The following is a 20,641-nucleotide window of genomic DNA, read 5'->3' on the forward strand; positions in this document are numbered from 1 at the left end:
GCAGATTATACAGCCAGACCCCATTGTTCAGTCAGGAGCCCCAGAGACCGACTTCTGTATTAAAACTCAAGTTTGGCAAGACTGTTGGAAAGTTTAACATTTTAAATCTGGCAGCCAGAGGTTCAGCATAACAACTGTCCTGGACGACAATTAATACAGAAAGAAAATTAGTGAGTAATTCACACTAGGTGGCAAGGGTAAGACGTTCGGTTACTCATTTTATGCAAGTGCATCCAAATGAAGAGATGTTTATCCATGCAGAAACAAACACAGTAACAATTGGCACAGTCCAGAAATGGAGAATTCAGACACATTCTTCAGCTGACATCAAAAGAGGATTTATATATTCAAAGCCTTCAAATTCAGACTGGTCAATCTTCTTCACAATATCACTATTAAGATTAAAAAAAACAGTCATTAGTTCAGCAAAATTGAAAAGGTAACAATATTGACTGATAGTTTGTGTCGAAATTTAGACCCGTACAGCGGGTTGCAATTGAGAACATTTCCCTTCTCTCTTTTGTCCCTCTCTAGCCTTACAGTTACCACTGGTTTTTTCTAGCCCCTATAACGGTAACAGAATACACATCCACCCAGGAGTAGTGACTGCACTGCTCCCATGCACGTATTCTCCCCACAAAGCAATCTTCAAGGTTTGCAGTTTTAAAACTTTCCCAAAAAAGTCAGGTTTGTAAAAAACTGAAAACACTAGGATGTGTTTTCTAGCTACCGCACCTGCATCAGCAACTTTTCTCTAATTTATTTGTACGTTATGCATTTACAAAGGTATGAAGAAGGATTTTCTAGCTACCGCACCTGCATCAGCAACTTTTCTAAACTTCATTTGTATGTTATGCATTTACAAAGGTATGAAGAAGGACATTGGATCTCAGACCTAATTAAGGTGCATAAGTAACATTTAAATTCACTGTTTGTGTTTACATACTATATGAACGTTATACAAAACCCTGGAAAAATTCCTAAAATGCGAACAGCAGTGGCTCAGTCAAACTAGAAAGGCCCTTCCCTCCTCATCCCAAATCAGGCCCCCTCAGGAGTACGGAATCACAAATCCACCACCGAAATCAAATGCGTTATCATGCATTTTATCAAGGCTTTTCAGCCAGGATAATCTCACTTGATTACTAACAATTTAAAATATCCGAACAAGCCAAACAAAGCATCTTCTCTTGTTTAGAACACCCAAGATAAATTCAATCTAAACCCAACATTCTAGAACTATCATGGCTTAAAGTAATGCAAAATTAAACCACTTGACAAAACAGATCTTTTCCTTCACACGTTCATTTCTTGCAGATGATACCACTAAAACTTGTAAAATAGCACTTATTCATCTTTCTCTGAACTAAGATTCTTTATAGCAACTTTCCCACTGTTAGTTGATTTTTACATCATGCCAGAGTACAATACTTAATCCAGCCATACTAAATCTACCATGAGGACACATAATAGAATTTTCTCCAAACTAACACAAGAAAATGTTATTTACTGCCTCATGTATACTTTTTGTACTACAACTACAGCTATTAAATGAAGTTTTATAGCTCCTTCACTGACATATCAGAACTTCTTAAATTTTACATTACTTACTCATCATCTGGAGTGAGCTGCACAGGTTCATTGGTGAATTGGGAATCAAAGTTATCCAGACCAAATTCTCCAGATATATTTGGTTTAAATGGAGGCACCACTTGCTTTTGCTCCATCTAAGAATAAATGCACTTAGTGACACCAAGAATGAGTTACAACCTATTGAATTATTTTTAAACAAGTCTGGAAGTTAGTATTAAGTTTCTTTTGTATACTTTCTACAATCATTCTATCAATCTACTTACTGTAAAAGGGTTAAAAGATTCTGTATTGTCATTATGGTACATCAAAAGTTAAGAGCTTACGGTTTTTTAAGTTTTTACGTCATCTCTTGTGCTCAAAACAAGTTGTCAAGCTATCACTGTATACAAAGAAAATGAGCCAAGCCAGTGGGCATTCACATACCAGATCCCAATCAACATTGCGAAAGAACGGATGTCCCTGGATATCTGCAAATCCTGTTTGAGGATGGCAGCCTAAACGCTCCTTTGGATCCTGTGCAAGGAAGAAAATATTTCTAAATGGGTGCCATGGCCTACACATGAATAAAATACAAATGTTACAAATTCCATGAGAAATGAAACACCAGAGTTACAAGGGACACTGAAGAACTAATCTAGCATTATTTATTTTGGAAACGGTTCCAACTTACTGTCTGAAATAGGCATGAATATATGGAAGCCTTTAACTGAATTTTACATAAACAACCATGCCATCTTTCTTCATTTTTATTCAGACCTGTTTAAACATACCATATGTTTCAGAGCAAACTTGGTTAGATTACAAGTGAATTTGATTCTCCCCCCCACCGCCCCTCCCTGAGGGGACTGACTATGCCAGGCAATCACATTGGGGTTAGTAACTGCAGGTTACTGATAAATAGGGTAGAAAGAAGGTTATTTTAACAAGACAATTCCATCTCCATGTACGCCTATGCACACATGCACACATTACCAAGGAGTTGTAACAGAAGCAGTGCTCTTGAACAGTATTACTTTCTTAGAACAATTTAACCAAATCTGTTTTCTCCTGTACCTCTTTCTCCCCACTCATGTAACACTCACTAAATAAAGGCCAGCATGTGCTCGAATGAGTCCACTACCACAGATGCACCTTTTGACTCTCAGGCTAGTTAGCTACCAGCGAACAGTGAGCATACACTGCCTCTGCATTTCCCTCGATGAAGTCATCAGAAGTTGTCAAAGTGATTTGCTAAGCTGCGTCTCTTTAGGAATCAAAATACATCTGGTAAGTTTGTCCAATTCCCCAGATTAAAGGAGCACTTGGAGCATTTCTATGCCTTTCAATTTGAAATTTACTCATGATCCCAGCCTGAGAATCTGGAGCTTCAGATTTTAAGACCAGTATCTAGAATAGGTCCCCAGCCCCACTGAAATTCTGCTTTAGGCTCACACCTTTTCTAGCCTGTTTCTGTATATGGCAGATAAAGTATGTCTGCTACACATTGATTAGTCAACAGGTTTAAAAAAACCAGCTGCTCTTGAGAAGTCTTAAATAGTCTCCTTTAGCTCTTACCTTATTAAGGAAGCTCTTTAGAACACCTGCGGCTTTAACAGAAAGGGATCGGGGAATTCGGATCTGTTTTTCCAAAATTACTGGAAGAAAACCAGGTTCATATCAGCCTTTGCATCTTTAAAGTTCGATTAAAGGTAAATAGAAACAAAGCACTAAAGTGTAGGAACTCTCATAGGACTTACCTTGGAAAAGATAATCTTCTGTGTTCTGATCAGGATTGTCAGAACTCCCAACAATATCAAATGGTGACCGGCCTGCCATCATTTCAAACATAAGTACACCGAGTGCCCACCAGTCTACACTGAAGCCTAGAATTCAAAGGAGAAGACACCACTGAAGATGTTTTGGAGCAAAAATACCAACACTTTTGGAGCTAAAGACAGACATGTTCTGAGAAGAAAGAATTAGTTCAAAAATCTAAGCCTTGCCAGTCTTTCTGATTATATGAATAAAGGAGAGGTAACAATTGTGCTAGACATTACTTGGTTGACTATGTGCACAATAGGAGGGAATGCTGTACAAAGAAAAGGAAATGTAAAAAGTTTAAAGGTTGGTGTTAGGACCTTAAAAAAGGTTTAGATAATATTTAAGCCTAGTCATTACTAACCAACAGTGCATTATCCACGGCGGGGGATAAGGACAAGGAGGAGGTATGTGATCCTTAATAGTAGCAAGACAGTTATGGAGCTAAGTGTATCTATTCTACTATTCACTGCTAAAGAAGAAAGATTCCAGTAGCTAGGCTGGGACTGATATAGGCTGGTTGGCCTAGAAAGTTTGTGATAAGGAAGGAAGATGTGAAGCCAGTCTGAAAGAGACATTCAATTAAAATAAGATGGTAGATTTAAAAAAAAAATACATACTTTTTTAAAAATAGGAACTAATTGTAGAACTTGTTAAAATCTTAGGAGAAGAAAACAGATTGAAGACCTGCTTGGCACAGTATTGGAAACTTAGGAAGAAAGGATAAGTAATAGGAAACATACACAGCAAGCCTTCTAAGCTCTCTTACGTCTCCTGCTTCAGGAATCTTGTGGACTTCCTGAACAAGCAATTGCATAGACAATTTCATTTTTAACAGTGAGATTTGTGACCAGGATGTTTACTATCTAGGCCCTTTGCAATGCATTTGTATCTAGTACTATCATTGCTGCCAAATATAAAGCTCCAAAACCAAACAAAATTCAAGACTGCAAGTGTATCATTAGTAATATCTAAAATAGTTATAAACAATAATAAATTTGGAAAACTCAAGCTATTCTTCAAGACTGATAAAAAGAATTTAAAATGTGGAAGGCAGGGTATCCAATTTGCTTGGTGTGATGTTTTCTGCCCTTCCTTTGAAGGGTTTATTCACTTTTTCAGACAGGACGCTGAATTAAGACTGATCATGTGTCTAACGGAGATTTATACTTTCTACTGCTAAACAACTTGAGTAAGAAGTAAGAGACAAGTAAAAGTTATATGGTAGCAGTGAAAAATTCCATTTACCATAATCTTCTCCCCGGAGAATTTCAGGTGCAATATAGTTTGGAGTCCCACAGAACGTGCTGGTTGTGTCACCAGGCCTCAGACCCTCCTTTAAGAAAAGATGGGAAGAAAACACTTCACAGTTAGCCAAAGATTCCACACTCCCTCTCTGCTAAGAACTTCATTTTGAATCAATTTGAGTGTCCTGAATAAACTGCTTTCATTTTAGTAAAACTATACTTCAATCTCTATATAAGTGAATATAAAACACTACTTGTTTCAGAAGAAACAGAAGTAGGTCGCATCTAGAGTCTCAAGAGGATGGTGCATACCTATTGACGACGTCTTTTAAGGTTTTAGCTAGTAAGATCCACCACACCTCCAACAATAGGCAAGTGGGAGTAACTGAGGCATGGTGGAACAGCTTACATGACCGGGGTGTTGCAATGGACACATACAAGCTTTTCAGAGAAGAGCAGATGCGATGCAGAATGGGGGGAAGTTACCCAGAGAAGTTGTGCAGTCTTCATCTCTGGAACAGTTTAAGACCAAACTGAATAAAGCCCTTAGTAACCTGGCCTGATCTTATAGCTTACCCTGCTTTGAGCAGGAGGGTGGGTTAGACTTCCTGAGGCCCTTTCCAACCCGTTTCATTTTATGCTTTTCAGTTGCTTAGTCAAAATTATAGCATTTAAAATAGTTGTAATAGATCAGCGTAATAGCAATTCCATGGCAAAGTCAAACCTGTGCTCCAATGTCTTTGTAGTGACAAAGTTTTTCTAGAGAAAATGGGAAGTGTTATAGAATCCAAATGGGAGCAAGTGTGACTGAGGTATTTCAACCTCTTGCTCTTTTTGAAATCAAGCTATCCTGACTATTTCAGCCTACCCCTCTCAGTCAAGTTGATACAGCAGCTTTATAAAAACATAACCAGTATATATATGTAGCCTATGCACTTTGGCATTTCTTTTTCTTTTCTCCATTTGTAGAAGTTAAATGAATATACAGCCTATCTGCACTGTGTATAAATGAATACCTTGAAATTTCACATTTTTAAGTCTCTGTATCTTTTATGACAATTTCTTAATTGTTGATTTTACTGGTTAGCAAGGAACTAGAGCTTACCTTGCACATGCCATAATCTGTGAGTTTAATATGCCCTTCAGAATCTAGTAGCACATTATCCAGTTTTAAATCTCGGTAAATTATTCCTCGTTCATGTAAATAATTCAACGCTAGGCTGATTTCAGCAGAATAAAACCTAGTGTAGAAAGAGATTGATTACTCAAGTAATCAAAACCCAAACCGCAATAACACAGTCTTGGTTGTACGATGCTTTTCTAAATATAATCCTATGTATTCTATTATTTTTCGTCACAGAAGTGGATAAGTTGTTTACAATCATACAAACGTTTCTATCCACAGTCACTTCAAAAATCATTTTTAATTAATATTAATGTCTATTGAAATCATCCCTTTCATCTCACCATCTGAGATGAAGCATATGCACCAAGAACTCAGCATTTGCCTGGACAGCTGGTAGTGGTTGTTGTAAGAGAAACAAATTTATATCATTAGACAATTAAAAAAAATACCACAAAAGTGTTCTTCTAGAAAAAAACCTCAGAATCGGACTGAAGTCATCTAGGGTAATGCTAATACAAACAATACCTAAGTGCTTCCTATTACAGTTCCTCCTTGAAACAAAAATATGGTAGCTTGCAGCATTAAAATGAGGATGCAGTTTCACATTTCTTAAATCCTTAACATCTGGAAAGGATTGGCTAGCTTATCATCATAATCTCTGCACTACTGCACTGTGTCAGAAAACCAACTGTTTTGATGCAAGAAATCTGAAGTTAGACATACCTGGCATGCTCCTCTGGCAGCTTTCTCTGTCTCTGCATGTGAAACATTAGATCTCCTCCATTTACATACTCTATAACAAAGAATAACCTGAAACACACAGGAGTTTGTTACAAACATCTTTCAGCCTTGTATACAATCATTTCAGATGTTACAGGTCTGTTACGAACAATGTCAATTCAACTCCTCCCATCCCTCTGGTAATATGGCTAGTTTCACCATTTTCCCTCCCTTTGAATAAATCTCCAAAGTTAAAAATCAAAGTATACAAAGTTGCTCTAGATCCTTTATTGCTAAAGGAAAGTAAGTAATCCTTCCCACATTCCTAATCCACTACAGCTACTGCTTGTCATTATTACATTATTACATATGTGACTATATAAACAGATTCACATCAGTTTCTATGCACAAACCAGGAAAAAAAATTTTTCTCATTTTCCTTCCTGATTCCTTTAGTCTCCTTTGTTCGTGGTTAATACTATTAGTATATTACAAATACTCTTTCTTCTAACTTCCCTCTACCAGCTTGTCAACTTTTCAAACAGCAAGGATGTTGTTTAAATATACAATAACTATAGTTTATATAAACACTGAAAATTATTACTGTATAGAATAGTGATTTATTCGTCTACTGCAATCTCTTCTCCTATATATAAACACACAGGAAAATAATAATTTTCATCTCTATTACCCTGTCTTCCTTTTTAAAATCCAGATACTATTTTCCAAGTCTTGCTCAGAGACTCGTCTTCAGAGAGTCCATGCAAGTTTCAGATAAATTTCCTCATTTTTTGTACTTCTGGTTTCTCTCTCCCTAAACCTTTTTTCCTCCCATTCTGCCTCATATTCTTGAGCCTTTTTTTCTGCTAGCTGCACCTCTCTTCCTGTCCAGAATCCTTCCCATCATACCTACCAGTACTTTACATTCTTTAGCATCTTCCCAATCTGAAAAGCTTAGATGATGAACATGGCCTTTTGCTCATAAAATGCTACAATGATTTACAGTACATTGACCTTCACTACCTGCCTAACACTTAATGCTTTAAATAGGCCTTTGAGGTGCCTAACAGTAGGAAATATTTTTTGAATAAGACTATCTTCTTATTATCTTATGACCTTTACCTGCTTTCTGTCTGGAAGCAAGAGTGTAGTCCGACAAGAAAGGGATGATTTGAAGCCTGCTCAAAGACGTGTTTCTCTGTCTGAACCCAATCAATATCCTATTTATTTAAGAAAAGCGACATTCAGAAAAGGATTGTTGCACTTCTTAGGTCAAATATTAATGACAATTAGCAGAAAGATATTCGAGTGTTTTGCCATCCTCATTTTACTTGCAAGAAATTAAATAGTATATAGTTCTCCAATGTGAAGTAATACAATTTAGCATACTCTTTTTTTTTTCCTGTCTTGAGTGTCTGTACTTTTAGCTTCATTGTGTAACTACACTTGGGAATGAAAAAACACTCATCTATAAAAGATAAACTGGTTCAGACAAATGTAAAGTAGCATCAAGAAATACAAAAGATATCAATGGTAGACCGAGAAATAAAAGCAAAAACTCTTGGATAGCAAACCAGAGTCACTCGAGTCTTTTCAGAGTAGCCTAAAGAAACACAAGGGAAATCTTCAGCAACAAGAGGTGTTTAGCAGTTTAATACTGCAATTCTGATTACTTTCCACTAATCACCACATAAGCTACAAAGAAATTCTTAAGATGGAGGTCCGATTTAAAGAGCAATTAAAATAACATTGTGAGTTCTCCTTTGTGACAAAAAACCAAACTCGAACGTATGAAAACCAGACTCCACCCCTTTCTTTTTCAGCCCAGCAAGCCAACATAATAGGAGAGATGGAATACTGCTCCAAAATAACAAAGCAAGCCAGGCTTATTAACTTGAATTCTGCAGGAGCACTGCTTCAGTCAGGGCCGATCACAAAAGGAGACACTGACATCAGAGGCAATGAGGCTCATGACAGAAACCACTGGCAAAGGAGGGTGGCTGTGAGCTACCAATCTGTCAAATAGGACCTCAAAATTGGTTATGTGTCTTGTGAACCTTCTATAGCATAGTATGTATAAGAAACTGCATGTATAATTTTCAATTAGTGTTGCGGACCCAGAAGCCTGGTTCCCACCTTGTGGCAGATACTCAAGCTCTTTGGAAGAGTTGCCTGATTTATTGATAAAAAGCTTGCCTACCTCATCATCATTGACGAGCTCTTTCTTCACTACTTTCATTGCATAAATGCGTTCAGTTTTCTTCAATCGAACAAGCAGTACTTTAGCATAACTGCCTCTTCCTATAACTCGGAGTAAATCAAAATCCTGAAGACCGAGACTGGAGGAAGCTTTGCCACTTTCTCTAATGCTCATTGCCTTTTGATAAAGATAATTTGAAATTAGTAAGCAGGCTTGCCAATTTTTACAACTGCAGAAGTTAACATTTCAAACGGAACAGCAAAATTAATATAAACAACTGATTCAATTAACACTTGTTTTTCTTAAAACTGCACTGTCCAGGAAAGGAATGTGAGGGGAAAGAAAGAAGACAGAGGAGACTTGGCAGATAAGAAACAAATGAAGCTGGAGGAGTTTGGAATACTTTCTAAGTCAAAGCACATCTATACTTTCTAAATCAAAGCACATCTCAAGATTCAAAATAAAACAGCTTACAAGCCATACATACATACACCTGAGCGAGAAACCCAAATGTGCTCTATGTACTAGTTTTCACTTTGTGACAAGTTATATTACTAAAATCTTGAAATTGAGAGACACAGGCTTTAAGATCTCTGAGTACAGTTAGCATTGTTACAATACTTTACCTCTTTTTCTTCACCAACATGGTCCAAGCTCTCATGACTTGAGGGATTGTACGGAATCACTAGAGGTGCAAGAAAAATTATTAGACCGATGTGACACAACAGTATTTACTTTGCCTTAAAATTTCCACACACAAGAGCTCAATCAGAGAGATACACGATTTAAATACATCTATTCTAAGTATTCAAAACTGTTGTTTTGAATTCTTTTGCAATACTGCATTAATAATCAGTTATGGCTAATATAAACCCCTGTAATTATATTTGGAGATCTCTTCAGATTAATCTTGACTCCACACACAGAGAATCTTGTGCAGAACAGTGGTTTTTAAACTGATCATCGTCTATATCCAAATTCAAATGTTAGGACCATCACTCTGACTGCTACAAGAATGAACTTGTTTGGCTACCGATCCAGTAGAAACCCTGCTAATTCTGTTAAGGGTTTTTGTTTGTTTGTTTGATTAGAGCATTTAAAGTACACAGCTTACTGATGGAAAAATGTGACTGACAGCCTAAATTCTTCCTTTTTAGCCAAGTTTCTTAAACTGATAAGATATGGAAAACTGAGGAATTTTTGTATTTATATCCTCTTTAGCATTACAAAGCTATCTCATTTTTCTTGTTCTATGAACAAAAGAAGGGTTTTTAAAATAATTTACTTAAAGTTATTCTGTTTCATTTTAAAAGCCAAAGTTCATGTTTCAGCAACTTACAGTAATTTAAAGAAAAAAAAATATTGATCCTACCTGATTCTACATTATCTGGATGCACTGATGATGGATCCATAGGCATTATTGGTTCCTGCAAATATGCACAGGATTTTTGTAATAGACTGTCCAAGTGTGAGAGACATTGTTTTAGAGTCAATAAATGAAATAAATGATCCCTGAGGAATATAATCTAGCTATTTTTTAACTTGATTAGTCAACAGTTACTGCTGTAATCCATACACAATAAAAGAAACCACTGAAGTCCTTTTTCTACCTATTTTCCAGAAGTTATGACTCATTTCCAGAAGCTGTTGGAGTGACAACTTAGTACAACAGAGAAAAGAAGTACAGCAGTGAGAAATGAGACAGAAAAGCTCAAGTACTTCAACAGTACATATAATAGTCAAATGAATTCACAAAATGTAGACTTGTAGCTGTCTGCTTTTAATATTAAACCAGGAGCAGTAATCATCTACATTTTTCTGGGGACTTAAGAACTAAAGATGATTGAATTTCTTGGGAGAAAAGTCAAAACTTCTGCACTTCCTCTTCTCTTCCTGTTTAGAGAATTTATTTTACCTGCACCTCACTTTGAAGATGCAAAATAGTGTGTGTGTATATGTGCTATGCAACAATATAGTGAAGGATGAGATAAATATCACTTATATGTTTGTATCTGACACAGGAAAAGATATCAGATGTGAAAGCTAGATGCCACTAAGTTGCCATTCTGCTAAGTGATTCCCAAACTTTCCTGCAAAGTGTCACAGTAACCATAAAGAATGATGTTTCATCTACTGTGATTATTTGCAGACTATAGTCTGAAAACGATTCTTATAAAATGGGCTTTTTTATTTGATTGGTCGGTTGTTGTTTTTTAAAGACAACTTTTCAGATAAGTTTTACTTACTGGTTGTAGTGTATGACGGCCACATTCAATATTGACAAGTTTGTGACACTTCTTGTGAACAAGGAGTTTGCAATTGATGCATTTATATCCCTGGCGACCCAGGCCCCATATTCGGTCAGTGCAGATGGCACAATGAGCTCTCTAGAATAACAAATCAACAAAACCGATTAAAGAGCAAAACAAAAACGCAAAAACTATTCAGCCACATTTTCATTAACAAAGAACATAGGACAGGAGATCAGAGAGATCCCTACTGAACTTGCCACTATACCAAGAGTCTCTATCTGAAAACTTTAAGAACAAACAGGCAGATACAATACAGAGGATATAAAAAAATCAGAACTGAACAATAAGCCACAACTGCTGTACAGAAAGCGTGCATCTACACGGAAACGTGCAGGCACAGCCAGCCTCTTCTGCTGCACACAGACCCAGAGAGACATGAGCCAACTCCAGGTCAAAAGCATTGCAGCTGAATCAGCAGGCTGCTGACCAAGCTAATTTGCTATGTGTCTCATCATCTCTCTGTGTAGATAAGTCCTTACATTTGTACAGAGGAAGGCAGGAGAACAAAAGCTTCAACACATTAAACCACCAGATAATAAGAAATGGCAAGATCACCACTCACTGAAGGACATTCACAAAACAACTCAAAAGAACCATGAAAACAGGGTGCCTACGAAAGCAAGAGTGGAAAGTGATTAAACTATGGTGCCTTGACAGCCTTTGACCAGGAAGCGGTCAAAAAACCCCCAAAAAAGCAGAAGTTAGATATGAAGGATGCTCAAGATGAAGTTTAGTGGAGACAATCTCAAGCATTAAGCACACAATACACTAAGCTTAGAAAAGAAGGAAAGATTATTGAAGCTGTCAAGGAACCTGGCTTATTCAAATATTCTGGGTTTGTTTTTTTGCTGTTGCTTTTTCTAAATACAGCAGATAGCCTTCTTGGTCCTTAGCTAATTCTATTTGACCATTGCTTCTTGAAAATATTACAAATGGCTTGTTATTTTCATGATTACATGCCATCATAAGCAGGCTGTTTGGAGAAACATCTCAGTTTTTTGTTTAAAAGTCATGAAAGGAAAGTCTGTGCATCATAAGCGAGTTCAGACCTTTTTACTCCCAGAACTTAAAGAACTGAAAGTGTACTTTCAGCTCACAGTCATCTAATGCCTGTGTTCAAGTTTGCCCTCTGGTAAGATTTTAAGGGAACACGGGAGCTTTTATATAACTGATATCACCGTTTCAGAGTATACGTAAAGTGAATTGCAACCAATTCAGTTTTTTTCTATTTTAAGTTCCTGATAATTTAATAATGATTAAGTTTCCTGAAACTACAGGGTTACCAAAAGTCTACATACTATAGACAAACAACAAAAATGAGAATAAAACTACCTTATAATTTTTCAAGGCAGTGACATTGTAATTATGAAAGTAAGACATCCCTGTATCATGGTTTTAAGTACCCAACAAGAGTCTCACCCTGTTAAATCGTTTGGCTTGGAAAGTGTGACCATTTGCACAATAGAGCTTTCGCCACCGGCGGGCGCCTCGGCGATAAATGGATTCTAAGAGGAAAAACATAGGATTATATCCATAAAAATATAAACATAGAACTACAACATCTTCTCATGGACGTTTCTGTGTAGACTGATTTGCAGAGTGACGTTTCACTCCTGCACCTTACAGAAACACAGAGTAACGTTCCAAGTATCTTTTTCATTTTTTAAGTTTTGGAGAAATTTGAAGTAGAATATCCCGATCAACTCAAAGTTAATTCTGCTTTTCCAAAGTTAAAAGGAACAGTGAGTCAAGAGAAGGAAGACTGCCCAAACAATATAAACACTTGTGTGCAAAGCATGCACCTACCTTACCTAAACTTGGGGAGGAGCTGTGGGGAAGGGGAAGGAGAAAAGAAGGTGAATTTCAGGAGCATGCCCTGATTTATAAGATTGCTTGCACAAATCCTCCACAGCTGCCACTGTTTGTTTTGTTGGGGTTTGTTTGTGGTTTTTTTTGTTTTGTTTGTTTGTTTTAATTATTAGAGGCATGCCAGGAACCAAAGTTGAAAACTAGAATATACAAAACTACACTGAGATGCAAATCTATTTCTGATTCAGTCTGCAACCTCATTTTTTCAGAAAAGCAGCATTACTCATACTGCCAAAGTTAACTTTTAAGCATGCACATTCACATTTGTCAGAGACTTGGGTATCAAGCTGACAGATGTGTGTGTGCTAACATACACATGCTCTTTTATAAAACTTCAAGACAGAGGGAAAATTACCTCTTTAATATCTAGTACATTAGCTAATACAACTTAGAGGTTTTCGGAGAATACTCCTGATAGTACCTAAACATCAATTTAAAATGAATTAACCACAGATCTCTAAATGGTGATACGACAAGTCATTACCATTGGTTACAAGCCTTTGTTCACATCAGTCAGCCAGCAATCTGGCAACTACCAAAAGGACAGGAATAGGATCAAAAACTGTCATGATAGAAGAGGCAAAAGCAAGGAAAGCAGAGTGACGTGGATAGTTAACAGGAATGTGAAATGCTTATTAACGGTGATTCAGAAGTGACAAACAACATTTTAAGTTTAGCAAGACTTTCTCTTCCTTTTAAATATTTAATTTATAGAGATCTGCATTATTAATATTCATAAGCGTAGGATGCCAAACCATAGAATATCAAAATCTTCTAAAACAGGACATCTGAATTCGTCATTTTCTGTACTTCTTAACTAAAATGCCTACTTACTATCTTCTCCTGGACACGGCATGCCAGGCCGTTCTGGTACACAAGGAAATACTGTAAGAAAAACATTAACTTCTGATTAATTTTTATCTCAGGCAGAAAATAAATCTTTGGGTTAAATACAACACTTCTGAAAGGCATTCAACTATTTACGAAGACAGCACAGACCGCATTTTAACAAAATCTTGTACAAGAGCAGGTGAGCTGAAAAGCTGCCACAAAACCCTTTTGCTGGACATAACAGTGATATACATGATAAATATGAGCAAAAAGCAGAATAAACCAAATTATTTCCTAAAGAAAGTAACTAGAAAAAAATAATGATTCTGGTTTCTCACGTGACCAATCATCACAGTCAGTATTTGGAAATCTTGACTATAAACATATTCTATTACAGTGTCCTAACAGCTACATATGCTCTTGTCTCCATTAGCCTTTTTTTTCAGTTTATTTCGCTTCAGTAACTGTCAGAGAGAAGTATAACTGGGGAGAGACATAGCCCTGGTGCTGGTTTAATCAGAAGCTTATCAAACACAAAAATAAATGGAGAAAGGGCAGATCAAAAAGCATACTGAAGTAATACATACAGAAACAGTGAAATCTACACAGAAACAGATTATGTTCTTTCACTTTTTAGAAGTCTTTGTGGGAAGCGGAAAAGCTGTCTCTTCCTTCCAAATGAGCTGATGGTGAACTAGATTTTTTGCATCCTTTTAGAGAAGGACCATGTTAAGACACTGTAGGGTAAGACACCCACTAACCCTCTTTACAATGATCCCCTGCTTTTCTGCTATAATCTCTGTTAAATTGAAATCTATCTTCTACTTGTAAAAAGTTACAAACAGTAAGAAAAATATACTGCAGAAGCTACCAAAATAGGCATATAATCCTGAAAAATAAAAATTGAATAATTACACTTCAAACAGGGGCACAATATTATTAGGTTCAAAATTGGTCTGAAGTACTTAATTTTTGAAAAGTCAAACTTTTAACTAATCTGGCATCACAAATGGAGCTCATCAACTTTCTTCCCTAATACAGATGCTGCTCTAAAGCACTTATCAATAACAAAGTGTAGGACACTGTACTATATATCTTCTACCATTCATTGCCAGCAAGCGTACGAAGGCACTTGGGATGAATGAATGAGAGAGACAGGGGCTCTCTTTCATTAATAAACTAACAGCAAAGTATTTTTTCCTCCCTTAATTTAATAAAGAACATTGACAAAGCGCTGACAGCTAAAAAGCACGGTGCATGGTTTTCAGCATCCTCTTGACAGAATGCCACAACAGGCTTTAATTGAGAAGGCTGTGCAAAAGACACAGATAACGCAAGGTAAAAATTCCACTTATTCACAGGTACAAACATGAGAATATAGTAAATTTCACCATACCATGAATTAGAAGCTCTGAATCCTTGTTTAGTTCATACAACCGAAAGGCCTCCTCTAACTCCAGCTGAGAAGAAACTGTACATGGGTCTCCTGTAGAAAGAGAACAATACAAAACTCAATCCAATTAGTTCTGTGCCATTCAACAGTTTCCTCACAGTCGGTTCTAAGGTAATTATTGTAGCAAAACAGAACAATATTCTCAAGTGTGGTAGTATTTATTTGTAATGCTGTTCAGAGAGTACATCTGAAAATACAGTCATATTGAATGCTTTCAGGGAAAATAAAACTATGAGATATTCCCAAGAGGCAAGCAGATCATAATCACAAAACATCATTGGTTTGGTCTGCTACAAGCATGGTTACACATCATTTCAGTACAGGAGGTGCAGGTTATCTTCCTGCACCTAAAATCCTTCTAAGATTCCATTTTATTTCATGGATTTTTAATTATAATTGAGTCAATTCTATTTTCACAGCTGCTTCAACATTGCCAAGACTTCAACCAGGAGGTGCAAAAGCAGTCTGACCTCTAGTCTTTCCTCAAACCTCAATCAAGAGATTGGACAAATCATGTAACCTAAGTGAAAACACCCCATTTTTCTAATTTTTAACTACTACTTTCACACTCACAGGACTACTTGAAGTAAAATCCCTTAAAGAAAGGGCACCAAGGCACGAAAAAAGTGTGGATTGGCCAGTTTTTTTCTTCTTTTTTATAAAACTATTGCAGCTTTTGTTGACCATTTGAGACAGAGCAGATTATCATACAAGCATTTGGCACGTATTTTAAAGTTTCTCTGACAAGACTGCGTCAGATCACTTTAACGAATCTGTGTTTCAGACGTAATAGTTTAGGACTGACTAAGGTCTCTTGCTAGATTTTTTTTAGAAACATAAAGCAGATAACATGTATCCACAAAGGTATTTCGGAATCATTAAACACCACTTAATTACATCGGGGCAATTTTGGCATACAGGTAGGTTTAAAACATACAGGTAGGTTTAAAACCTAGGGACAGGAGTGGGTGAGGAACAAAGGAGATCAAGCTAGAGATCTGCTGTATTCAGGATCAGGAGCAAGGAGGACCTTAAATTCTAGCCTTAGTTCATATTCCTTCAGACATACAGCCAGTACTTTACCTGTTTCTCAAGATCCATCTAAAGACTTCATCTGATATTTTAACTGACAACCTGTGTCTGTCAGCATTTGGAAACTGCTATAAAAACTGAAAAGAACAGCCATGCAACAAAACGTTTTCTTTGGTGTCTGATGCAGATTAGTAACATCATAAAAAAATTATCCCCGTAAAAGAAGAAACCTCGTTCAAAATAATACTACAACCGACACATTTTCAGAGCAATGTTGAATCTGAATCATCGCTGCCCCCAAAAAAGAAAATACTTCTGGTTATTAGTTCAACTTTTTGTTTTCCACCTCCACCCACACAAGATGTTCTGTGTGAGAACATGGGATTTATCTCTGCCTGCTCGTACTCCACCACATGAGCAGAACAAGCTTCTTTCTAGCCAAAATCCCATACAGCAAGTCTACTGTCACATAGCATTTCCAATTTTTAACAGAAATACTACTTTTCACACCCTTAAGTAAACTGGTTGTGGGTTGGAGAAAGGCAGAACAACTTCCGTCTCAGCTGAACTGGATCCAATCTGAAAGTTTTACTGCTTTGAGTCTTCGGTCAATACTATGGTTTGAAAGTTAACTAGCAACAGCCTATTAACTATTCTATTTTTGTTTTGTACGCCAAGATATCAACATTAATAAAGGGGTTGCTAAGGCTTTTCAGTAGAACCACGCACCTAGCAGGCAGGGGGGATATTTAAAACTCACCCTACAAAAGTTTTTCCAGTTAATTGTTTCGTTTCTAACGTATCCATTCTTTTCTATTGCTAAAATATTAGTAATAAATGTAAACTGTCCATTTGCATAAAGCATTCTGTCTTTATTCTTTTCTGCATGTCATAATCCCCAAAACAAGTCTTTGAAGCCAGCTGTAGTTATTGTTCACCATACCACCTCCCCTCTACAACTAGCCTATCTGGACATCAAGCTGCCTACCCACTGCTCAAACTTACACAGTGCAGAGCACGGGGAGGGAGGAGAAGGAACAACTATATTTATTCAGACTCACTACGAGAACCAACAAACCAGTTTTTCTTCATTTGTTTCTGACACCTGTGCAAACAGTTTTGTGTTTCTTTTGGGCAGAAGAAAAGGAGTCTTTCAAGAACATACACCGTGCTTCAAATTAGGAACAGAAGGTTTATAGACATACTCTTCCAACAAGTTCGGAGTAGTACGAATTTTGCAGCCAAAGACAGCTGGGATAAGTGTCATAGGACAATATTTACTTTTGAGTTATATAACAAGAAACAACAGAGTGAACACGAACATAAGGCTAACGTCCATCCTACAGGACGTTTCAGAAGACAGAGGTAAGACAAACTAACAGCATACAGATAAAAATAGAAATTTGTCTAAATTTGTCAAATCAAGTTCATTCTATTTTCCAGTTGCATCTGAGCATTTTTTGAAGTGATTCCATTCAACTAAATTAGGTCTGCCTTTGTCTGCCATTACCTCTATGAAATAGAAGTAGTTATACACAATGCTCTGCATCTTGTAAAGGCTAAAATGACATTTAGTATATAACAAATAAAACCTTAGTGACTGGGTAAATCCAGTTTAGTCACACATCTGATCAAGCAGTTTGGTCAGGAAGTAGCGAAGAGATGGCCTAGACACCATATCTTGTCTTACACTACAACAAGCAAGGGTAATAGCATAACAAATATCAGTCGACAGTACACACATTTCCTCGTGCTACTATTAAACAGTGAACTTCACTTTTAGTGAAGAGGATGCAATCCAGGAATTTTCCAAGAAAGCAAATTATGAGTTTCTAGAAAGAATACCAACTGAAAACAGTAGAGAGTGGTGGAGAGAAAGGAAGGGAGGAGGCAGGGGTCTTGGCAAGAAGCCATGCATTGTAGATACAAGAATTACTCATAATAAAGACGAAGGGATTTTTTTTAAACACACTTCTCATCGCCAGATTAACTTTTTCTCCACTGACATTAAATTGGAAGTCAATGACTAAAGCAAACATGGATTGCTTGTGAAAATGGAATCCTATGTGAATGAAAATAATTTAGTCAAACCGCAGCATTCTTTTTCTTTAAACCTATCTAATTAAATAGCAGAAATTGAGACAGAACAAACTATTGCTTCAAGCAAACTACTGAATCTGCACAAAATGTTCTACAAATGTTTTATTAAAAAAGATATGTACTTCTTACTATGACTGACACTGCAGACTCTTCCCCTTCAGTGAGAAGTCTATTATCTTCCTCAAGATAAAACAAAACAGCCAGCTTATTATGAAGTAAATGTTCAACTCAAATAGCACCCCTGCACGGTTCAGTCATAAATATTGTTCATTTTACTTTACTGCATCTGCCTGGTATAAATAACTTTGGAATGATGAGGGGAAGAAAAAACACAGAAGGTGTCTGAACTTTTTTTTCATCTGAGGTAAACTTCAACATAGATAACATAAGCGCTAGAAATGACAAGAGTTCTCAGCCAAAGTTGTTACTGCACTTTGATGAAAAGTTACTATACATCATTCAGATAAGTAATTTCTCTTTTAATATTTAGAAAAAGTTTTATTAGTAGCTATGTGTTAATAGACTTTAGGTTGCTAAAGTAACAGCTAATACAAACACTCAAAATATAATGTTTTTGGTTACACATACAACTCAACTATATATTAAATTGTATCAAAATTTTAGATAAATACTGTAAGTTTTATAATTTAAGGTTAGTTTAACTCTTTTTCAAAGATTTAAGAATTAAGGGGAACCATGATCTTCAGCAGTATAAGGGAATACATTCTATTCCTTTTGTAAGAAATCCTAACATTGAATTCACATTTTGACAGTCACTGAGGTTTTATTTGGTTTAAAAAAAAAAAAAAGAAAGAAAAAAAAAAGAGCTACATACTAAGCAGTTTGAAACAACCACCTTTTCATTAAGATATACTTACAAAGGCATTGGAAAACCATATTTTTTGAGTCAGATTTACTATTTCTAAAAATATAAAGTATGTTTTATAAGCTTATCTTATGAAGGCAGAAGGAAAGGAAAAGATGAAAGGGAGAGGAAAACTAGAAAGCTGAGCAACATCTAGATCAGCATTGGTTTACCTTCTTCATCAATCCATTTCATGGTGAAAAGCTGTTCATTGTCAAAGGAGCACATGTCTCGAACTTCATTGCACAGTCCCTCAAATGAGATGGAAGGTTCAAAATATGTTATCATGATGTCCCTGAACAAGAGAAAAATAAATTTGAGAAACTATACCATAATATGTAGCACTTGTTCATCACCTCTAACACCTTCCATATACCACTAATATAAAACCCATCCCTGCTGCAGCCCCCCCCAAAAAATTGAAGTAAAATAAAGCACATAAGTTCCCTTCCTATAGCAAAGTCAGGCTCCAAGTGATTTTTATTATCAAATACTTGACATTTAATCCTCCAGGTATCTGTTTAAGAAAAATTCAGATTTAAATGCCCAAATAACTATGAAGTGAGTTGCAGCAGGTATTAACCACACACAGAAATGAGATATATTATACCAGAAGAGTGGAAACTGAAGAATGAAATGCTGCAAAAATTTTGAAGGATGTTATTAACATATTGCTGGTTTTGCTTGCTCTTTAACAGTTATTTTGTTATTAGATATCAAAACGTTGTAAGAATGTATACATCTTCTCCAACTAAATTTGATTGTGTAGATGTTATGAAAAATTAATGAAAAATATTAAACAGGTTTCCTAGCGGATGAGGGGGGATGTTCCAAATACCGAAACTGCCTTTAAAAAAGAAACCCGTGATGCTTCACTGCAATGACGCGGAAGGAAGGCTGACAGAGAGACGTATACTTAGAATTACAATTTACTACTTTACTGTTATGCAGAATGGGTATTTCTGTTATAATTAAGATCAAAAGATAGTTAACCTGGTGTTTTAAATATGTTAATATAAAATGCTGACCCATTGTCTTGGTATTTGCTGGGCCTTAAAGGGGAACAGGTGACTCTGGGTTGCAGTCCTTTAAACAAAGGGTTTCAGAGATACAGTTCAGAGGAAAGTGGAGGAAAAAAAAAAAAAGAGAGAAGGCTGTTTACAACACGACTTTTCAAACATCTTGTATGAGCCCAATGTTTGAGCTATGAGACTAATCGTTCCTTAAAAACCACAGCTAGTTGGGATTTGTTTCAGTTGGTACCAGCCACCAGTGCTATTTGGTAGGGGAAAAAAATAATTGAAGCAACAGACAAAGTTTATATCCGGTCAAAATTCATATCAACATACCTACCAGATTGAAGTGTACATATGCAGTGAGTTAAACGTCTTTAAATCACCTTGTGCGTGGGCAGAGTGGTATCAAGAAGGTGACTTAACACAAAATACTGTTGTCACTGAACCTGAACCACTTTCAGGAGTGGCAGAGAACACGTG

General features: G+C 36.4%; 1 protein-coding gene across 1 annotated transcript; it reads right to left on the minus strand.

Annotated features, from left to right (window-relative positions):
- Positions 1-1,607: 1,607 nt before the first annotated feature.
- PRKCI (protein kinase C, iota) lies at positions 1,608-19,433 on the minus strand. Its single transcript, XM_009584619.1, has 16 exons — positions 19,319-19,433; positions 15,092-15,181; positions 13,699-13,749; positions 12,415-12,500; positions 10,930-11,070; positions 10,056-10,110; positions 9,310-9,368; positions 8,684-8,860; positions 7,606-7,703; positions 6,487-6,573; positions 5,743-5,878; positions 4,639-4,726; positions 3,330-3,455; positions 3,148-3,227; positions 2,017-2,106; positions 1,608-1,727 (listed from the first exon to the last, which is right to left on the minus strand). Exons 1-16 carry the CDS (start codon positions 19,431-19,433, stop codon positions 1,608-1,610), a joined length of 1,599 nt encoding a protein of 532 aa, XP_009582914.1.
- Between the last annotated feature and the right edge of the window lie 1,208 nt (positions 19,434-20,641).

Source organism: Fulmarus glacialis, unplaced genomic scaffold, assembly GCF_000690835.1.
Source record: "Fulmarus glacialis isolate BGI_N327 unplaced genomic scaffold, ASM69083v1 scaffold16369, whole genome shotgun sequence".
In the NCBI taxonomy this organism is placed as follows: Eukaryota; Metazoa; Chordata; class Aves; order Procellariiformes; family Procellariidae; genus Fulmarus; species Fulmarus glacialis.